The following is a 23,074-nucleotide window of genomic DNA, read 5'->3' on the forward strand; positions in this document are numbered from 1 at the left end:
TTGTTCCCGATGTTGGGGAAGTCCAGAACGAGGGGTCACAGTTTGAGGATAGAGGGGAAGCCTTTTAGGACCGAGATGAGGAAAAACTTCTTCACACAGAGAGTGGTGAATCTGTGGAATTCTCTGCCACAGGAAACAGTTGAGGCCAGTTCATTGGCTATATTTAAGAGGGAGTTAGATATGGCCCTTGTGGCTACGGGGGTCAGAGGGTATGGAGGGAAGGCTGGGGCGGGGTTCTGAGTTGGATGATCAGCCATGATCATAATAAATGGCGGTGCAGGCTCGAAGGGCTGAATGGCCTACTCCTGCACCTATTTTCTATGTTTCTATGTTTCTATGAACCGGATTACGGGTAGTCAGGTTAGTGAAGGTCGACTGTAATAATAATATCCTCAAGTGGCTTTCCTCAATTATCCCCCTTGTTGGAATTAATTGTTCTCTAATCTGTCCTGACGAAGGGTCTCGGCCTGAAACATCGACTGCACCTCTTCCTAGAGATGCTGCCTGGCCTGCTGCATTCACCAGCAACTTTTATGTGTGTTGCTTGAATTTCCAGCATCTGCAGAATTCCTGTTGTTTGTGTTCTCTAATCCGGTTGTATTTTGTGTATCTTCAATCAGATTATTTGTTCTAGCAAATTCCAGGGATTATCATTGGTAGTGTTTTTCTCATGCGAGCATTCCCCTTAGTTACATCAGTTGCAGATCAGGCTGTTACCTTCCACAAGCGCACTGCTAATATTCAGTTTTGACTTGAATCCTTTGCTCAGATAGTGTTGGTCTGTTATTCAAAAGCGAATAGGCTGAAATTTCTACCAGATAAAGTTTAGTGAATAAACAACGGACTGCATCGGTTCTCTGCAGACTTTGAACGCTTACCAGTGATTGCTTGAACATTTTCTGAATCTGAATGAGGCAGTTGTAACTTTTGCACCCAGATGACCTCCAAGCTTGAACTTTAACCATTTCATCTTACAACACTTCTATTTACATTTCTCTTGACTTTTGGTAATTCATGACCTGTCGAATTTTAAAATCATGTTTTTGTCCAAAAATTCTCCCACCCTTCTAATTGCAGTATCATTTTTAACCTAACACTGATTTCTCTTTCTGTGGCTTTTTATCTCTTGAGTACCTCTGTGCTCTGCCTAGCCTGACAATCGGCAGCCATGCGTCAGTTGCTACTGTGTGAGACTGTCCTAAGAGCTTACCTCTTTCTTGACATAGTTAATCATTGTTTCTGATATTTCCTAGTTCATTTTAATTTAATTTTTGACTATGTTGTACCATGTAATGTGGTATTTCTCTGTTACAGGTACTACTTAACAATGATTGGTTGAAGATGTGGTTCTTATCTCCCATCTCCTAATTTTTTTCCAGATATTGGGCAAACTTGAAATTGTGGTTCAAGCAGAAGATAAGTAAAGAGGAGTTTGATTTGGAAGCCAGGAGGCTTCTTACTCAAGATAATGGTAAGATTCATAACTTTTTCATTTTCTTATCTATGAGAATCTATAACCCTTGTGACTGAAAACCTTGTATACTGAATCACTGTCAGGTGACTTTGCAGTAGGTTCTTCAAAAGGATACAGATTACACTAATGCTTCAACTTGGACAAGCTGAATTAATAGTTTTCAATAGGTACATTTAATGTCAGAGGAATGTATACAATATACATCCTGAAATTCTTTTTCTTCGTAGACATCCACGAAAACAGAAGTGTCCCAAAGAATGAATGACAGTTAAAACGTTAGAACCCTGAAGCCCCCCCAGCTCCCCCCTCCCATGCAGAAGCAGTAACAAGGCAACAACCCCCCCACCAGCAAAAAAGCATCAGCATCCTCCTCTGAGCACTCAAACATGCAGCAAGCATCAATAAAGACACAGACTTGCAGTACCCCAAAAACTACTCGTTCACCCAGATATTCGACATACCACAGTTCTCACTCTTCCTAATAGGGTGCCCCCGTTTCACAGCGAGAGGAGAGGCAAAACAAACAACTTGCTGATTTACGATGTTAAAAGTCTGTTGTGTTGCTTTTTTCGAGCTCTGTGCCCAGAGAGTTGGCAGCAGAAAGGCGCAGCTCTCTGGGCACACAACCCCCGGCAGTTAGCCCTGATGTTCTGTGTTCTCCCTCGACGCTTTAGTCAGGGGCACTGGCCTAGAATCAGCATGTCTCCAGAGCCACGAAAATCTGGGACCCTGAAGGCGCGCTCGCTTTCCAGGCCGCGTCCCTTGGATATCAAAATGCAGCCGGCCGTGAGGCCCTGAGAACAGGTCCCACTCCTACAAAGAGCTGAAGTCAGAGTGTAACTCCAGGTCATGGTCTTCAAAAGAACCTTGAAAAAAGAGATATCAAAAATAGAAATAGAACTGTTTCCGAAGACGCAAGCAGAGGAGTCGCCGTTTAGTGCCATCTTAACTTTGCTCCACCTCTTCTAGCCCACTTAGACTGATGATAAGATCATCCTCTGTATTGACTGTGAGGATACAAAGTAAAATGCATTTGGGTAATATTCAACTCAGTGATCCGTAATTTGCCAATGACAATCTCACTGCAGACAAGCACGTGAATGAGTGGAGGAAATAGATTTGAAAACTGGATTGGATATGAACGTGAACAGATGGAGAACATTTGTATATTGATCAAGAAAGTGATTTGAACCAATTCAACAGTTTTTCCCCCTTGCTTCTGTAAATTAATTAATGCATTTTTATCGGTATGATAGGACATATAACTATATATGCAATACCGGGGCCCATTAAATTTAAGGGTCAGGAACTGTCGATTTAATTTAAAAGCAGAAAACAGAGACTGGGGTAGATGGGGTTTATTTTCAGACGAAAGTAAAGTAAGTAGTCAAGTTCCGAGGAGTCAATATTGAGACAAGTCTTCTAGAGCAAAATCAGTTTACGAGGCTTCTGGAAAGAGAGAGTGAATAGGATTAACATAATTTTTCTATTAACAGTGAACTGGGGTTTATTTTCAGACTGAAGTAAAATAAATACTTTAGGAAAGGAGAGGAGAAGATGGTGGTGCGACGCAGCTCCCAGTGGACACTCCGGTGGTGATGTCTGTTATTTGTCAAGTAAGGTGCCGTGCACAATCCTGATTTGATGGAGACAGACGTGAGAGCATGGAGGAACATCTGGTGAAACTTCTGAAATGCCTGCTTCGCTGCTGCTGCTGCTGTGTGGTCCAGAATCTCCGGAGGGGAAGGCCCCGAATCCTTGGCTTTGCTTGTTGCTCGGCGGCCAGGGCAGGGTCGAAGCGCTCGGCTGAGGATGGTGCTCGGTGTTGAAGGGCTGGTCGAAGGCTCGAAGTTTTCAGATGGACTTGGAGTCCGCTGCGGTTGGGTGCTTCCAGTGGTGCTGCATCGGCAGGTTTGCGGCGCTTGGAGGTTCATGGCAGGGGGAGCTTCTCTCTTCTACCGTCTGCGTGAGATGATGAGGGACTTTGAGACTTTTTTTTACCGTGCCCATGGCCTACTCTTTATCAAATTACGGGATTGCTTTGCACTGTTGTAACTGTATGTTATAATTATGTGGCTTTGTCAGTTTTAACCCTGGTTTGTCCTGTGTTTCTTGTAATTTCATTCTGGAGGAACATTGTATCATTTTTTAATGCATGCATTTCTAAATGAGAATAAACGAGGACTGAGTGTCCTCATAATCTAAATAGTCAAGTTCCGAGGAGTCAATATTGAGACAAGTCTTCTAGAGCAAAATCAGTTTCCGAGGCTTCTGGATAGAGTGAGTGAATAGGATTAACATAATTTTTCTATTAACAGTGAATTAGGGGCGTCACGTGATGACGTGGGATTGAGACGTGTAAATCCAGCTCTCCCGCAACAAGTCAGGAAAGCACCGTTTAAATAAAACGAAGTTAGTAAATATTTTCTGAAAACTATTTATAAACTTTGTAAGATTACTTTACGATATGCCTCCTAAATCGCAACGAAAGAAGTCTGCTGTTGCGAAGCAGCTGCGAGACGGGAAGAAAAAAGGGCCTACTGCAACGATGGAGCCTCGGACTCAGGTTGGATCTCCTTCGGTAGAACAGGGAGCAACGGTGGTGGCAATGGCTTCTTCGAAGAAGACACCGGTAATGCGCATGCGCAAACCGACACAATCCAAACTACAAGAACCGACAGCCACTGCAATTGAAAATGACTCAGAGTCAGAATCGGATTCTGCAGAGAACATAGATGAAGAAGAGGAGGAAGAACTGGAAGCGATTGGAAGTAAAGGAGATGATAGTGATATGAGAGAAGCTATATTGCAATTAACGGATGAATTAAGAAAAGTAAGAGAAGAACTTAGAGATACGAAGATGTGCTATGATAAAGTTATGGCAAGACAGGACAAAATGGATAAGAAGCTTCAGAAGATGGAAAGAGCAATGGGGCATATGAATGATAGAGTGGAAAAAACAGAAAATGATTTGCTTGTCTGGAATTCGGAAAGAAACCGACTCTTGGAGAAAGTGGACATGTTGGAAAATTTTAGTAGACGTAATAATATTAAAATTGTTGGTCTTGAAGAAGGTAGGGAGGGAGATAAACCAATAGAATTTTTTCAAAGATGGATCCCGGATGTTTTGCAAATGGAAGAGGGGGTTCGATCAATTGAAATTGAGCGGGCACATAGAGCTTTAAGACCAAAACCAAAAGATGACCAATATCCACGATCGATTTTAATAAAATTCTTAAGATTTCAAGACAAGGAAAGGATTCTACAGGCAGCTGCTCGAGTTGCCAAAGATAGAAAAGGGCCATTGATAATTGAAGGGAACAAAGTTTTTTTCTATCCTGATATAAGTTACGAACTTTTGAAGAGAAGGAAGAAATTTAATCCAGTGAAAAAAACCCTATGGGAGCATGGTTATCAATTTACACTGCGTTATCCTGCAACTTTGAAGATTTTTTTGTCTGGTGGAGAAAAAAGATTTTTTGATGATTATCAGAAAGCAGAGCAGTTTGTGCGAGATTCTCTGAAAACTCACCAGACCCAAGAACAAACCCAAGAGAGCGAGATAGATTGAAGATGAAGATTGGGTTAAAGAATGGACTTGATGGATTTTTGAAGCTGGATGAATGTATAAATATATTATTAATTATACGAAGCGGGGTAAGAAAGGTTAAAACTGGAGGAATACTAGTTGGGAACAGTAATACTAATTTTGTCTATATATATATATATATATATATAATGTTTTTTGTTGCGGGGGAGCTGGAAGAAGCACTGATCGATTGCTACGCTAGTCATGTGTGCAAGCGTGGCTTTTGCCACGACCCGCAAAATGGAGGGGGGGTAGTGTTGTGTATCCTTTCGTTCACAACATTAGTGGGGGGGTATTTTGTTTTTTCTTTTTTTGTACTTTTTCTTTCTTCTTTTTTCTTTCTGCCTGGAAGGTTGGGAGGGAGACACATAGCAACATGGTGAAGTTTAAAGAGATTCCCCAAGGAACTATGAAAGTTGAGAAGATAAATAATGTTTTAGATTGGAGTAACTTTGTTAAGAATAATGACTAATTTATTGAATTTTTTGAGTTTTAATGTTAACGGGCTTAATGGACCAGTGAAAAGAAAAAGAATCTTAACACATATTAAAAAAATGGAGATAGATTTAGCTTTTTTACAGGAAACGCACCTAACGGAAATAGAACATCAGAAACTAAAGAGAGATTGGGTGGGTAGTGTTGTTGCGGCTTCATTTAATTCAAAAGCAAGCGGAGTAGCAATTTTGATCAATAAAACGTTACCAATTAGAATACAAAATGTAATAACTGATTCTGTGGGGAGATATGTGATTATACATTGTCAACTTTTTTCTGAATTATGGACTTTTATGAACATTTATGCACCAAATGAAAATGATGCAAAATTCATACAAGAAGCTTTTCTGAATTTGGCGGATGCGCAGAAGAATCAATCCTAAAGAAAGAGACTATTCGTTGTATTCCCATAGACATAAAACTTTTTCAAGGATAGATTTGTTTCTATTATCAATGCATATTCAACACAGAGTGAAAAATATGGAATATAAAGCAAGAATATTATCAGATCATTCCCCTTTATTAATGACAATAATAATGTCTGATAAGGAAGAAGTGGCTTATAGATGGAGATTTAATTCAACATTATTAAAACGACAAGATTTTTGTGATTTTATGAAAAAGCAGATTCAATTTTTTTTGGATACAAATTTTCATTCAGTGGATGATAAATTTATATTATGGGATGCAATGAAAGCATATCTTAGGGGCCAGATAATAAGTTATACGTCTAAAATTAAGAAAGAATGTATGGCAGAACTAGATCAATTGGAAAAAGAGATCACAAAAATAGAAAAAGAATCTCAAAGATATATGTCAGAAGAAAAACGAAAACAACTTGTCTATAAGAAGTTACAATATTATACGCTTCAGACATATAGAACGGAAAAAGCAATTATAAGAACTAAACAAAGGTATTATGAGTTAGGTGAGAGAGCACATAAAATTCTTGCCTGGCAGTTGAAAACAGAACAAGCTTCCAAAACAATAAATGCAATTAGAACAAGAGCAAATAAAATATCTTATAAACCTCTTGAAATAAATGAAACTTTTAAAAATTTCTATTCTGAATTATATCAATCAGAATCCCAAAATGATGTTAATGAGATAGAAAGGTTTTTATCACAAGTTTCTCTTCCAAAATTGAATTTGGAAGAACAGAAGGGATTAGATATGCCTTTTACATTAAAAGAAGTTGAAGAAGCTTTAGGATCACTCCAAAGTAATAAATCTCCAGGAGAAGATGGTTTTCCACCTGAATTTTATAAAAAATTTAAGGATTTATTATTTCCTCTTTTTATGGAACTAATAAGTCAAGCAGAAAAAATACATAAACTTCCAGAATCTTTTTCAACAGCGATTGTAATAGTATTGCCAAAAAAAGACAGAGATCCTATGAAACCAGCATCATACAGGCCTATTTCTTTATTGAATACGGATTATAAAATAATAGCAAAAATTTTATCGAATAGATTATCTAAATATTTACCAAAATTAATACATATGGATCAAACAGGATTTATTAAAAATAGACAATTGGCAGATAATGTAACTCGGCTACTCAGTATAATCCATTTGGCACAAAAAAAGGATGAGAAGAGTATAGTAGTAGCTTTGGATGCAGAAAAAGCATTTGATAGATTAGAATGGGATTTTTTATTTAAAGTACTAGAAAAATATGGGTTAGGAACATCTTTTATAAATTGGATTAAAACTTTAAATTCTAACCCTAAAGCTAAAGTGGTGACAAATTCTCAAATTTCAACACCATTCCAGTTAAAAAGGTCAACTAGACAAGGTTGTCCACTATCACCTGCTTTATTTGTATTGGCGATAGAGCCATTAGCAGAACTAATTAGAATTGATCCAGATATTATGGGTTTTAGAGTTAATCAGGAGGAATATAAAATTAATTTTTTCATTAATTAATTTTTTAGATGTTTTGATCTATTTAACAAATCCACAACATTCGTTACATAAATTATCTTCTAGATTGGATGAATATGAGAAGGTATCAGGTTACAAAATAAATTGGGATAAAAGTGAAATTTTACCTCTTACTAAAGGAGACTATAGTCAATGTCGATTAGTAACCCAATTTAGATGGCCGGTAAATGGTATAAAATATTTAGGTATAAGACTTGATAATGATCAAAAGAATTTATATAAATTTAATTATTTACCACTATTGAAAAAAATTCAAGAAGATCTTGACAAATGGATGATATTACCAATAACATTAGTAGGTAGAGTCAATGTTGTAAAAATGAATATATTTCCTAGATTACAGTATCTGTTTCAAACATTACCAATACAATTGCCACAGAAATTTTTTCAAGAGTTAAATAAATGTGTGAGAAAATTTCTTTGGAAAGGTAAAATGTCAAGAATATCATTGGAAAAATTGACATGTAAATTTGGGTTAGGAGGGTTACAACTTCCAAACTTTAAAAGCTGTTATAAAGCAAATCAACTTAGATTTATTGCATCTTTCTTCGATGATCGAAAACCAGCATGGATTAAAATAGAACTAGACAAGATAGGAGAAAATAGACCTGAAGATTTTATATATAAATGGGAATCTAAATTGATACGGGAAAAGAAAGAATCTCCTATATTAACACATTTGATTGATCTATGGAATAAGATAAATGTTGATAATGAAACACAGAAATCTCTATTAGCAAGGAGACCTCTGTTCCAAAACAGACTTATTCCTTTTACAATGGACAATCAACTTTTATATAATTGGTACCAAAAAGGGATTAAATTTATAGGAGATTGTTTTGAACGAGGTAAATTGATGTCATTTGAACAATTAAAGGATAAATATAAAATATCTAATAATACTTTCTTTTGTTACTTTCAACTAAGGGCTTACTTAAAAGGTAAGCTGGGTCAAACAATGTTATTGCCAAAACCTAATGAAATTGAAATTTTAATTCAAAAAGGGAAAATTAAAGAATTTATTTCTTGTATGTATAATTTGATTCAAAAACAGACAATTAAACAAGGAACCCATAAGTCAAAGCAAAAATGGGAAACAGATCTGAATATTATTATTGATGAAACAAATTGGTCAAGACTTTGTCTTGACAGTATGACAAATACAATAAATGTTCGACTTAGATTAGTACAATATAATTTTTTACATCAATTATATATTACACCGCAAAAAATAAATAGATTAAATTCAAATTTTTCTGATAAATGTTTTCGGTGTAATCAAGAAATTGGTACTTTTTTACATTCTACTTGGTCTTGTTTTAAAATTCAACCCTTTTGGATAAATTTAAGAATCTTATTGGAACAAATTACTGCAATTCAACTTCCACATAACCCTGTATTATTTTTATTAGGTGATATTGAAGGGATAAAACCGAAACTTAAATTGAATAAATATCAGAAAGAATTTATAAAAATTGCATTGGCAGTAGCTAAGAAGACCATAGCAGTTACTTGGAAATCTGATTCGTATTTAAGTATGGATCGTTGGAATAATGAAATGGCTAGTTCTATTCCACTTGAAAAAATTACTTATAATTTAAGAGATAAATATGTAACTTTTTTTAATATTTGGCGCCCTTATTTACAAAAGATAGGATGGCATATTTAAGTGCTCCGATAAAGACTTTGGTCACTTGGGGAAAGTAACGAATGATTATACCAAATTCATTTTGAATCCCATGGAGCACGTGGAAACCTTCCAATAACCAGGCGGTTCTTTTCTTTCTTTTTCTTTTTTTTCTTTTTTTTTCCTTTTTAGGTAGGACTATATATGGCAGGGGAGGGGGGAGGGTAGATTCTTTTTTTCATGTATTTTTGAAAATTCAATAAAAATTATATTAAAAAAATATTAAAAAAACAGTGAATTAGTGGCTGAGTAATGGGTGTAGCTTAGTGGGGGTGGGGTGGGGATCAGAGCATTCTATGCCACTACAGCAAAAGTTGATGACTCACCTTTTCTTACACTGCCTCATCTTACTTAGGAGATTGAGTAGGTAGGTATTGGTGAGTAGGTTCAAGCCCTTGAACTTGAAATTGGAGTTGTGTTCTTTCTGTAGGTATCTAGCTAAGAGTGATAACCAAGCAGGTAGAAGAATGATTGGAAATTAGTCGTAAAGGGTGTATTAACTATTTTTAATCCACATGTACAACTAGTTATGTTTCTTTATTTGCAAAATCAATATTTAAATTCTGGTTAATTAAATTAAAACTACTCTAATTAAGATATTATTGTCAGTGTGCTTTGAGGATCCTTTGTTTTATAACTTGCCCAATCATTACTAATGGTAGAGTTTTGGTTTAAAAAATACAGTTCAGGATTACTAGATATATTTGAAGTTGTCTTGAGGCTTTTATTTCATGAATTAACTTTGGCTGTAAAATGTTCTCTTGGACAGAAGAATCAAAGCTTCAAAGAATATTTATTAACGCAAACACGAGGAAATCTGCAGATGCTGGAATTTCAAGCAACACACATAAAAGTTGCTGGTGAATGCAGCAGGCCAGGCAGCATCTCTAGGAAGAGGTACAGTCGACTAAGTCTGACAAAGGGTCTGACCCGAAACGTCAACTGTACCTCTTCCTAGAGATTCTGCCTGGCCTGCTGCATTCACCAGCAACTTTTATGTGTGTTGCTAAGAATATTTATTATCAAAGTATGTATGCAGCATATAAACCTGAAATTCATCTTCTCACAGACAGCCAACAAGACAAAGAAAACCATGGAACCAGTTCAAAGAAAAAATACCAAACACTTGTTTTTGACCTTTATCTGTCACAAAACCAATTTCTAAAGTTAAAATGTCTTATTTCCATTGGAGCCTAAATTTGATAGATAGATATGTTCTTGATTCCAAAGGAAATTGCAGTGTCACAGTAGCATTACCAGTGCACAGATGTAAATATTAGAAGATAGGAAGAAAGAATAAATAAATAAGTTACCTCTAACAGGATAGGGCATCACTTCCTGGCTATAGGTTGACTCATTATAGAGCCTAATAGCCAAGGGTAAGAATGACCTCATATAGCGCTCTTTGGAGCAGCGCATTTGTCTTGGTCTGTTACTAAAAGTGCTCCTCTGTTCAGCCAAGGTGGCATGCAACGAGTGAGAAACATTGTCTAGAATTGCCAAGATTTTCCATAAGGTCCTTTGTTTCTACCACAACCTCCAGTGTGTTGAGATTGACTCCTGTAACAGAACCAGCCTTTCTAATCAACTTATTGAGCCTGTAGGCATCACCCGTCTTGATGGCCCCTAGCACACAACCACATAGAAGATTGTACTGGTGACAGCAGACTGGTGAAGGAGAGGCCTGCATACTCCAAAGGACCTCAGTTTCCTCAGCAAGTAGAAGTGACTCTGGCCCTTCTTGTACATAACCTCTGTGTTGGTACTCCATTCAAGTCTGTCATCCAGGTATATCCCCAGGTACTTGTAGGTCCTCACCACATCCACGTCCTCACTATCAAAAGTAACAGGGACCAGTGCAGGCTTAGTCTTCCAAAGGTCCATCACCATCTCCTTTGTATTACTAAGATGATTCAGCCTGCACCTTTTAACAAAGTCCTCCACCAGGGCCCTGTATTATCCTCCCGTTCCCCCCTTTATACACCCAACTATTGGTGAGTCATCAGAGAATTTCTGCAGATGACGTAACTTAGTGTTGTATCTAAAATCCGAGGTATACAGGGTAAACAGGGTAAGAACCAATACAGCCCCCTGTGGGGTCCCAGTGCTGTTTATAACCATGTCTGACGCACAACTCTGAAGCCGCACATTTGTGGTCTGCCAGTCAGTTGTCTATTATCCAGGATACATTGGAGCACCAATCTATATTGAATGGGGCTTTTCCCTCAGCAATGAGGTCTGTATGGTATTGAAGCACCTGAGAAATCAAAAAACATGATTCTTTCAGTGCTGCCCTGTTTATCCAAATGAGAGTAGACTCTGTTCATTAGCTAGATGACAGCATCATCTCCTCCAGTGTGCTTCTTGTAGGCAAACTGCAGAGGATCAGGGGCTGATCTGACCAGTGGTTGGAGGTGAACCAGGACCACCCTTTCTAGTATAAGCTTGCCTTGCAAACGGAACAAGTGCAACACCTGCCCCTACACCACCTCCCTCACTACCATTCAGGACCCCAAACAGTCCTTCCAGGTGAGGCGACACTTCACCTGTGAGTCTGTTGGGGTCATGTACTGTCTTCGGTGTTCCCTGTGCGGCTTCTTGTGTATCAGTGAGACCTGACGTAGATTGGGAGATGGCGTTGCCAAGCATCTACACTCCATCCGCTAGAACAAGCGGGATCTCCCAGTGGCCACCCGTTTTAATTCCATTTTGCTTTCCCATTCCTATATATTCATCTGTGGCCTCCTCCACTGTCGGGATAAGGCCACACTTAGGTTGGAGGAATAACATCTTATTTTCTGTTTGGGTAGCCTCCAACCTGATGGCATGACCATCGATTTCTCAAACTTTCAGTAATGTCTCCCCACCCCCTTCACCTTGTCCCTCTCCTATGTTACCAATTTGCCTGCGCATTGCCTCCCTCTGGTGCTCTCCCCCCCCCCCACCCTTTTTCTTTCTTCCATGGCCTTCTGTCTCTTCACCAACCAACTTCCTAGCTCTTTGTTTCATTCTTCTCCCTCCAAGTTTCACGTATTGCCTGGCGTTTCTCTGTCCCCTCCCTCCACCTTTCAAATCTACTCTTCAGCTTTTTTTCTCCAGTCCTGCCGAAGGACTTCGGCCCGAAATGTCGACTATACTTTTTTCCATAGATGTTGCCTGCCTACTGAGTTCCTCCATCATTTTTTGTGTGTTGCCCAGCCTCTCTAGGGTCTTCATTATGTGTGAGGTTAGGACCAGTGGATCGTAGTCATTTAAGACATTCGGTTGGCCCTTCTTAGGTACTGGGACCACGCCAGGCTGAGACTAACATTGAAAATTTTTATAGAAATTCTAGAATTTCAAATGATTAAGATTTGTAGATTTTCTCTATTTCCTTCCTGAAATTATTAAATCTTTACTGGATGGGCATCTAATAATGACATTTATTAATCTTACAAATAGCTTTTCATTTGTCTCTCTGCTTTATTACAACATCTTATATCTATGTCTCACATTGAATTTTAGCAAAAGGTGGCACTGACTAATACTTCCATTCCCCAAATGAAGGGTGTTGATGCGAAATGCTGCAGATGCTGGAAATCTGAAATCAAACTGAAAACTCCATAAATTCTCAGCAGGTCAGGCAACATCTGTGGAGAGAGAAACAGATTTAATGTTTGAAGTAAATAATCTTTTCAAAGATCTGTAGCAAATTAGAAAGGAATTTTCTTTAACAAGTAACTTCCCAATGTAGCGCTCAGCTCTACTGGCCCATGTTTATCTAGGAGAAACCTTGTCCACCCGCCAGACTGTGTCTCGCAGTTTGCATGGTGCTGTGTAATGCCACCTGGTACACCCTCACACATCAATTATCAGACAGCACACAATGTACACTTTACAGATTACACTTTATAAATCTTACTCGGACTATTAGATTAATAGAGATACAATATAAAAGAGAAAGAAAAAGGTGCCAGACTTATCGAAGTTCAGCTTCTTCGTGCATACAAGTTGGAGCTCAAATAACGGAGTCTTCTCTTCACCCTGCGATCCCCTCCGACTCGCTGCTCAGGACCAACCACGGTGGTCGACCAGAGCGCTTCCAGCATGTCCTTCTTCTCCTCGGTCTCCTCCTGAAAAGCCCGCCCAAACCACACGGTTCCCAGCCATATGAGACAGAATATCACCCACAAAAAGAATAAAATGGACACCCATTGGTTCATCCTCCCCCCCATCAATAATATGACCCAAATAAGCTGCTAGAAAAGAACCACTGTCTCAGCAGTTAACATTACAGAGAAGCCATTTTAATTACAACATAACAAAGAAGCCATTTTGACTAGCCTACGCAGTAACATAAAAGAAGAAACCCCTTACACCAACAAAGCAGATCTATTTTGATTTTGGTTGTCTGCTGATAACCTCTTTCATGCTTAGTATAAGATCTTGTGTGCAAGTGACCTGAGTATTCCAGTTGTTGGGTACTAAAATTGTGCAGTTATGTGTATTCCTTTCTAATGTTGAGTTTGGTTTGGAGAGTGGTTGTGGGTTGCGTGGACCATGGTGGTTGCAATGAGGCATCTACAAAATGTATTGCAGTTGCTCTCTGATATTACAGCACCTGCAAAAATCTGTACCCTTTACCACTAAAACTGATCAGAGTATGGTTTGGTTGGGAGTACCACCTCCCGCAGTTTCCACTCTAAATTGTATATCATTCTTATTTGAAAACGTTAGTCCTTCATAATTGCTGGTACTCACTACAAAACAACATTGTAAGAATACTTCCAGTTAATAGACTACAGAAGGCTGTTCACCATCACCTATTGAAGGATAATTAGGGATGGGCAATTAATATTTGATTTCCATTAGAGCTTAAGCTCTCATAGAAGCTACAGTGGCAAGCGTATCTGAAAGATGAATAAATAAAAAAATACAACTATTATATTTGTGATGCCTCTATGACTCCTAAGGCAGTGGTCCCCAACCACCGGGCCGCGAGGAAACAATATTATTTGGCGGTATGAAGCGATATGAGTCAGCTGCACCTTTCCTCATTCCCTGTCACGTCCACTGTTGAACTTGAACGTACACGAGGTCATTACCCACGCGAGGTCATCAGTTGGTATGAGTAAAAAACAAACGTCGTTTCAGAGTTTCTTTGGAAAAGGTGGAAGAGGACATAAAAGGCCTAACAATGATGATAACGCAGGGACTGCAAAAAAAAAAGAAAGTTTCCTTCAACAGAAAATACGACGGATCATACATAAAATATGGCTTTATTGCGATCGGTGACTCACACGCTCCAAGCCCCCTGTGTGTGATATGTGGAGACAAGCGGTCTAATGAGGCAATGAAGTCTTCAAAACTGCTTCGGCACCTTGAGTCCAAGCACCTGCACTTAAAGACAAACCCGTTGAGTTTTTTGAGAGGAAAAAACGTGAGCAAGCGGGACAGAAGCAAGTGCTGAGAGTAACGACCTCCACAAATGTTGTTGCTCTGAGAGTGTCGTACTTAGTGGCTATCTGTGTGACATCTTCAACCTGCTCAATGAACTCAGTTTGTCACTTCAGGGGAGAATGCAACTGTCTGCAAGTTGGCAAATAAAGTGTCTGCTTTCAAAGCCAAACTGGAACTGTGGGGATGGCGAGTGGACAGGGGCATATTTGACTTGTTCCCAACATTAACTGGGATTTTGAGAGACACTGAGGCTGCACCGTCTTTCTCACAGCCGGTGTGCGATTACGTAACTTCGCTGTTGGCAGAATTCGAGCGTTACTTCCCAACTGCAAATGACCCAAGACATGCAAAGGAATGGGTCCATGACCCATTTGTGAATGTTCCTTGTGAATCATCCATGTCAGAGTGGGAAGAAGATCAACTCCTCGAGCTTGCAAATGACAGTGGGCTGAAAAGTATGTTTGACATAACATCTCTGCCGGCATTCTGGATCAAAGTCAAGGCTGAATATCCTGAGATAGCCACGAAAGCACTGAAAATGTTGCTTCCATTTCCAACATCATACCTCCGCGAAGCAGGATTTTCTGCAATGATTGCAACGAAAACTAAATTGCGGAATAGACTGGACATAAGGAACCCCCTTCGAGTATCGCTGTCTCCCATCACCCCTCGATGGGACCATCTTGTTGCAGGAAAGCAAGCCCAGGGCTCCCACTGATTCACTGATATTGGTGTGTTGCAATGATTTTATATGTTCATACGAGGAAAATATGCGCTGTGTGTTTAATATCCAAACATTACTTAAAATGTTATGATGCTATTGACTTATAAGTGACTTATAATTTACATCACTATATTCATGGGAGGAAAATATGCGCTATGTGTTTAATATTAAATTTGTTAGATAAACCCTTTTAGAAATGAAATTGAGTGTATTATTAACCCCTTATAAGTGACTTATAGTTTCACCTATATTCCGGTCGTGATTAACATCCCCCACCCCATCGGCTGATCCGCAAGAATATTCCCAGTATTAAACTGGTCCTCGGTGCAAAAAAGGTTGGGGACCGCTGTCCTAAGGTACACAGTTTGCCAGTGCTTGGGCTGCAACACAATTAAAATAATACTTCAGGATGATCACCTGAAGCCTTATCTCTTTTTCCGTCTTTTCATATGTTGTCTGACTTGAATATTTCTGGCATTTTCTGTGGTAGATTCAGATTCCCAGCATCTTTTTTTTTTCGCTTTATCAATTAATTTGCTCTTGGATTACCAAAGAATATTGACACAGTATTTAGATGAAAATAAATATCCATGACACCTTTTCTCTGATGCTGACTTGTATCTAAGCTGTGATGGATTGAGTATATTACTAAAGGAAAATGATTTTGTTTTCCAGTGCATTCCCATAATGACTTCTTGCTTGCGATCCTCACTAGATGTCAGATTATGGTTTCAGCTCCAGGTAAATGGGATTGTAATGGCTTGAGTAAAAATACCCATTAATTCTCTGTTTTAATGCTTATTCTGTCACACAGTCTCCTCACCCTTCTGCATGCAGACTTCAGACTTCTTGCGCAGTGCCTCCAATTAAAATCCTCACCAGTTTTTTGCAAAGCCCTCATGCTCTTTTCCAATATTCATCTTTCTCATTTGTACTCCTCCATGCGTGGTCTCTTGAGTTTACAGAAAATTTAAATGATCATACCTGTTTCATTTTTTACATATCTGCTGTCACTCCTTCCTGTCCCACCAGAACAAATCATGAATCCCTAAGTACCTCATCAGCTTCACATTGAAGGGATCCTTCCCTGTAGTTTCTTATTCCTCCAATTTGATACCATCCTCAGATACATCTTCTCCTTTGCACCTTTCAATATTCTGAAGAGACCTTTTCCACCAGGATGCTCTGGTTTGCTTTTGGATCTCCACCAATACCCACTCCCTCTCACAGCATTTTCCCACATGACTGCTGGAGATGCAATGTTTATATTTTCACCTGCACGTATCCTGATGTCCCTAAAATTCTTTCGAAGTCAAGTAGCACTTGCGCTACCAGTTTAGTAAATACCATTTGATGTTCATTGTGTCAATACCTCTACATTTAAAAAAAACAGATTGAATGCAAAGGACCTCTGTTCAATATGAAAGAGATACCCTCAGTATCCAGTTTTCTTTATGTTTAAAGCTGCATCCCACTTATACAGTTATTTTTGGTTTCTGTAAATAAAACTCAAAACCCTTCAACTTCCACGTGAGAGCATTCTGGACAATATTGAATTCAACTATTTCACGTAATCAGCTATTCTAGCATTGTGTCTCACACTTACAACTTCCAGTTTTTTGCTTTTTGTGGTAATTTCAGGATCATCTTCTGCTAATTACATCTCCCATTTGTCCTTTTTAATGTTCAATAGCCCTTACTACTTTCTATCAGCTGACACTTGTATCATTCAGTACTTCCTAGTCTACACTCTTAACACAGAAACAATGCAGTAGGACTTTCCCATATTGTATTGATCAAAGTGGGAAATACGTATGTATAAATTCATTTTGTTGTTTTTAAATTGCCTTGATTTAATTGAGGTTAAATTTCTGGTGAGAAATTTAAAGTGTGTTAATAGGATAAATTATCAATTATGTTATGCAAAAGCTGCTGACCATTCTTTGAAAAATATGACGTCTTTGCACCATTTGTATTTCAGAGGGAACATCCTCTCTACTATGGAACAGTCAATCGACTGCTAAACCTGGTAAACCAAAAAGCAAAAAAAAATTTCCATCTCTTCGGGCGAAATTTGAAGTGAGTTATTTTCAACATCAATGAATATTTTCATTTTGGCGACTAAGATTTTACCATAAATCTTACTGAGCTCCTCTTAATCAGACATTAGTAATGGAATGCAAGCTAAGAGAGAATGTAGCAGAGTTATGAAAAAAGTAATACAAAATTAGAATGGGAAAAAGACATTGAAGTTGAAGCAATGAAACAGTAAAATATTTTTCAAATAGATTAATACAGACTTTATAATGGAATTATGACCACTAATGGATAGTTGGGGCAGTACTATAGGAAATGGTTAACAGAATGCAGAAATAATAAATAATTATTTCTTTCTAATATTTATCATGGTGATAGAAGATTTGGGCATGTTCATTTCAGCACTCAGTGTTTAACAGAAATGCAGTTAAAATGAAAATGGGATATTTTAAATTTAATATGGATAAAACTAGTTCAACTGAAAAGAAACTGGAGAGATTGCAAAGCATCTTATAATATATAAGGTAAAACTATGCTTTCAGATGAACGTTGACTATCTAAAATAATACCTTTTATTCAGGAAGAACGTTAGAACATGTCCTAATAACTACCTGAATGGTGGGGGGCGTCACGTGATGACGTGGGATTGAGACGTGTAAATCCAGCTCTCCCGCAACAAGTCAGTAAAGTACCGTTTAAACAAAACAAAGTTAGTAAATATTTTCTGAAAACTATTTATAAACTTTGTAAGACTACTTTATGATATGCCTCCTAAACCGCAACAAAAGAAGTCTGCTGTTGCGAAGCAGCCGCGAGATGGGAAGAAAAAAGAGCCTACTGCAACGACGGAGCCTCGGACTCAGGTTGGATCTCCTTCGGTAGAACAGGGAGCAATGGCAGTGGTAACGGCTTCTTCGAAGAAGACACCGAAAATGCGCATGCGCAAATCGATACAACGCAAACTACAAGAACCGACAGCCACTGCAATTGAAAATGACTCAGACTCAGAATCGGATTCTGCAGAGAACACAGATGAAGAAGAGGAGGAAGAATTGGAAGTGATTGGAAATAAAGGAGATGATAGAGACATGAGAGAGGCTATATTGCAATTAACGGCTGAATTAAGAAAAGTAAGAGAAGAGCTTAGAGATACGAAGATGTGCTATGATAAAGTTATGGCAAGACAGGACAAAATGGATAAGAATCTTCAGAAGATGGAAAGAGCAATGGGGCATATGAATGATAGAGTGGAAAAAACAGAAAATGATCTGCTTGTCTGGAATTCGGAAAGAAACCGACTCTTGGAGAAAGTGTACATGTTGGAAAATTTTGGTAGACGTAATAATATTAAAATTGTTGGACTTAAAGAAGGTATGGAGGGAGATAAACCAATAGAATTTTTTCAAAGATGGATCCCGGATGTTTTGCAAATGGAGGAGGAGGTTCGATCAATTGAAATTGAGCGAGCGCATAGAGCTTTAAGACCAAAACCAAAAGATGACCAATATCCACGGTCGATTTTAATAAAATTCTTAAGATTTCAAGACAAGGAAAGGATTCTACAGGCAGCTGCTCGAGCTGCCAAAGATAGAAAAGGGCCATTGATAATTGGAGGGAACAAAGTTTTTTTCTATCCTGATATAAGTTACGAACTTTTGAAGAGAAGGAAGAAATTTAATCCAGTGGAAAAAACCCTATGGGATCATGGTTATCAATTTACACTGCGTTATCCTGCAACCTTGAAGATTTTTTTGTCTGGAGGAGAAAAAAGATTTTTTGATGATTACCAGAAAGCAGAGCAGTTTGTGCGAGATTCTCTGAAAATTCACCAGATACAAGAACAAACCCAGGAGAGCGAGATAGATTGAAGATGAAGATTGGGTTAAAGAATGGACTTGATGGCTTTTTGAAGCTGGATGAATGTATAAATATATTATTAATTATACGAGGCGGGGTAAGAAAGGTTAAAACTGGAGGAATATTAGTTGGGAATAGTAATACTAATTTTGTCTATATATATATATAATGTTTTTTTATTGCGGGGGAGCTGGAAGAAGCACTGATCGATTGCTACGCTAGTCATGTGTGCAAGCGTGGCTTTTGCCACGACCCGTAAAATGGAGGGGGGTAGTGTTGCGTATCCTTTCATTCACAACATTAGTGGGGGGGTATTTTGTTTTTTCTTTTTCTGTACTTTTTCTATCTTTTTTCTTTCTGGCTGGAAGGTTGGTAGGGAGACACATAGCAACATGGTGAAGTTTAAAGAGCTTCCCCAAGGAACTATGAAAGTTGAGAAGATAAATAATGTTTTAGATTGGAGTAACTTTGTTAAGAATAATGACTAATTTATTGAATTTTTTGAGTTTTAATGTTAACGGGCTTAATGGACCAGTGAAAAGAAAAAGAATCTTAACACATATTAAAAAAAATGGAGATAGATTTAGCTTTTTTACAGGAAACGCACCTAATGGAAACAGAACATCAGAAACTAAAGAGAGATTGGGTGGGTAGTGTTGTTGCGGCTTCATTTAATTCAAAAGCGAGGGGAGTAGCAATTTTGATCAATAAAACGTTACCAATTAGAATACAAAATGTAATAACTGATTCTGCGGGGAGATATGTGATTATACATTGTCAACTTTTTTCTGAACTATGGACTTTTATGAATATTTATGCACCAAATGAAAATGATGCAAAATTCATATAAGAAGCTTTTCTGAATTTGGCGGATGCGCATGAAAAAATATTAATTGGAGGAGACTTTAATTTTTGCTTAGACCCAGTCTTAGATAGATCAACCAAGGCTGTTATAAAATCGAAGGTAGTAAATTTAACTTTATCATTGATGAAGGATTTAAATCTGATTGGTATATGGAGAAGAATCAATCCTAAAGAAAGAGACTATTCGTTGTATTCCCATAGACATAAAACTTTCTCAAGGATAGATTTGTTTCTATTATCAATGCATATTCAACACAGAGTGAAAAATATGGAATATAAAGCAAGAATATTATCAGATCATTCCCCTTTATTAATGACAATAATAATGGCTGATAAGGAAGGAGTGGCTTATAGATGGAGATTTAATTCAACATTATTAAAACGTCAAGGTTTTTGTGATTTTATGAAAAAGCAGATTCAATTTTTTTTGGATACAAATTTTCATTCAGTGGATGATAAATTTATATTATGGGATGCGATGAAAGCATATCTTAGGGGCCAGATAATAAGTTATATGTCTAAAATTAAGAAAGAATATATGGCAGAACTAGATCAATTGGAAAAAGAGATCACAAAAATAGAAAAAGAATCTCAAAGATATATGTCAGAAGAAAAATGAAAACAACTTGTCAATAAAAAGTTACAATATAATACCCTTCAGACATATAGAATGGAAAAAGCAATTGTAAGAACTAAACAAAGGTATTATGAGTTAGGTGAGAAAGCACATGAAATTCTTGCCTGGCAGTTGAAAACAGAACAAGCTTCTAAAACAATAAATGCAATTAGAACAAGGGCAAATAAAATATCTTATAAACCTCTTGAAATAAACGAAACCTTTAAAAATCTTTATTCTAAATTATATCAGTCAGAATCCCAAAATGATGTTAATGAGATAGAAAGGTTTTTAGCACAAATTTCTCTTCCAAAATTGAATTTGGAAGAACAGAAGGGTTTAGATATGCCTTTTACATTAAAAGAAGTTGAAGAAGCTTTAGGATCACTCCAAAGTAATAAATCTCCAGGAGAAGATGGTTTTCCACCTGAATTTTATAAAAAATTTAAAGATTTATTATTTCCTCTTTTTATGGAACTAATAGGTCAAGCAGAAAAAATACATAAACTTCCAGAATCTTTTTCAACAGCGATTGTAATAGTATTGCCAAAAAAAGACAGAGATCCTATGAAACCAGCATCATACAGGCCTATTTCTTTATTGAATACGGATTATAAAATAATAGCAAAAATTTTATCGAATAGATTATCTAAATATTTACTAAAATTAATACATACGGATCAAACAGGATTTATTAAAAATAGACAATTGGCAGATAATGTAACTCGGCTACTCAGTATAATTCATTTGGCACAAAAAAGGGATGAGAAGAGTATAGTAGTAGCTTTGGATGCAGAAAAAGCATTTGGTAGATTAGAATGGGATTTTTTATTTAAAGTACTAGAAAAATATGGGTTAGGAACATCTTTTATAAATTGGATTAAAACTTTAAATTCTAACCCTAAAGCTAAAGTGGTGACAAATTCTCAAATTTCAACACCATTCCAGTTAAAAAGGTCAACTAGACAAAGTTGTCCACTATCACCTGCTTTATTTGTACTGGCGATAGAGCCATTAGCAGAACTAATTAGAATTGATCCAGATATTATGGGTTTTAGAGTTAATCAGGAGGAATATAAAATTAATTTTTTCATTAATTAATTTTTTAGATGTTTTGATCTATTTAACAAATCCACAACATTCGTTACATAAATTATCTTCTAGATTGGATGAATATGAGAAGGTATCAGGCTACAAAATAAATTGGGATAAAAGTGAAATTTTACCTCTTACTAAAGGAGACTATAGTCAATGTCGATTAGTAACCCAATTTAGATGGCCGGTAAATGGTATAAAATATTTAGGTATAAGACTTGATAATGATCAAAAGAATTTATATAAATTTAATTATTTACCACTATTGAAAAAAATTCAAGAAGATCTTGACAAATGGATGATATTACCAATAACATTAGTAGGTAGAGTCAATGTTGTAAAAATGAATATATTTCCTAGATTACAGTATTTGTTTCAAACATTACCAATACAATTGCCACAGAAATTTTTTCAAGAGTTAAATAAATGTGTGAGAAAATTTCTTTGGAAAGGTAAAATGTCAAGAATATCATTGGAAAAATTGACATGTAAATTTGGGTTAGGAGGGTTACAACTTCCAAACTTTAAAAACTATTATAAAGCAAATCAACTTAGATTTATTGCATCTTTCTTCGATGATCGAAAACCAGCATGGATTAAAATAGAACTAGACAAGATAGGAGAAAATAGACCTGAAGATTTTATATATAAATGGGAATCTAAATCGATACGGGAAAAGAAAGAATCTCCTATATTAACACATTTGACTGATCTATGGAATAAGATAAATGTTGATAATGAAACACAGAAATCTCTATTAGCAAGGAGACCTTTGTTCCAAAACAGGCTTATTCCTTTTACAATGGACAATCAACTTTTATATAATTGGTACCAAAAAGGGATTAAATTTATAGGAGATGGTTTTGAACGAGGTATATTGATGTCATTTGAACAATTAAAGGATAAATATAAAATATCTAATAATACTTTCTTTTGTTACTTTCAATTAAGGGCTTACTTAAAAGGTAAGCTGGGTCAAACAATGTTATTGCCAAAACCTAATGAAATTGAAATTTTAATTCAAAAAGGGAAAATTAAAGAATTTATTTCTTGTATGTATAATTTGATTCAAGAACAGACAATTAAACAAGGAACCCATAAGTCAAAGCAAAAATGGGAAACAGATCTGAATATTATTATTGATGAAACAAATTGGTCAAGACTTTGTCTTGACAGTATGACAAATACAATAAATGTTCGACTTAGATTAGTACAATATAATTTTTTACACCAATTATATATTACACCGC

The 23,074-nt window shown here is 36.9% G+C and overlaps 1 protein-coding gene across 2 annotated transcripts in view; it reads left to right on the forward strand.

The window, feature by feature from the left end:
- Nucleotides 1–23,074, forward strand: part of tada1 (transcriptional adaptor 1) — a 122,950-nt gene that overhangs the window by 24,845 nt on the left and 75,031 nt on the right. The window contains exons 2-4 of one of the 2 annotated variants that reach the window (XM_063063777.1): nt 1,380–1,471; nt 16,031–16,096; nt 17,337–17,434. In XM_063063777.1, the coding sequence (XP_062919847.1) occupies nt 1,380–1,471; nt 16,031–16,096; nt 17,337–17,434 (256 nt within the window). Of the gene's footprint in view, nt 1–1,379; nt 1,472–2,991; nt 5,156–16,030; nt 16,097–17,336; nt 17,435–23,074 lie in introns of those variants that run through there. The other variant, XM_063063775.1, reaches the window with a different exon arrangement.

This window comes from Mobula hypostoma, chromosome 12 (genome assembly GCF_963921235.1).
Source record: "Mobula hypostoma chromosome 12, sMobHyp1.1, whole genome shotgun sequence".
NCBI classification, from domain to species: Eukaryota; Metazoa; Chordata; class Chondrichthyes; order Myliobatiformes; family Myliobatidae; genus Mobula; species Mobula hypostoma.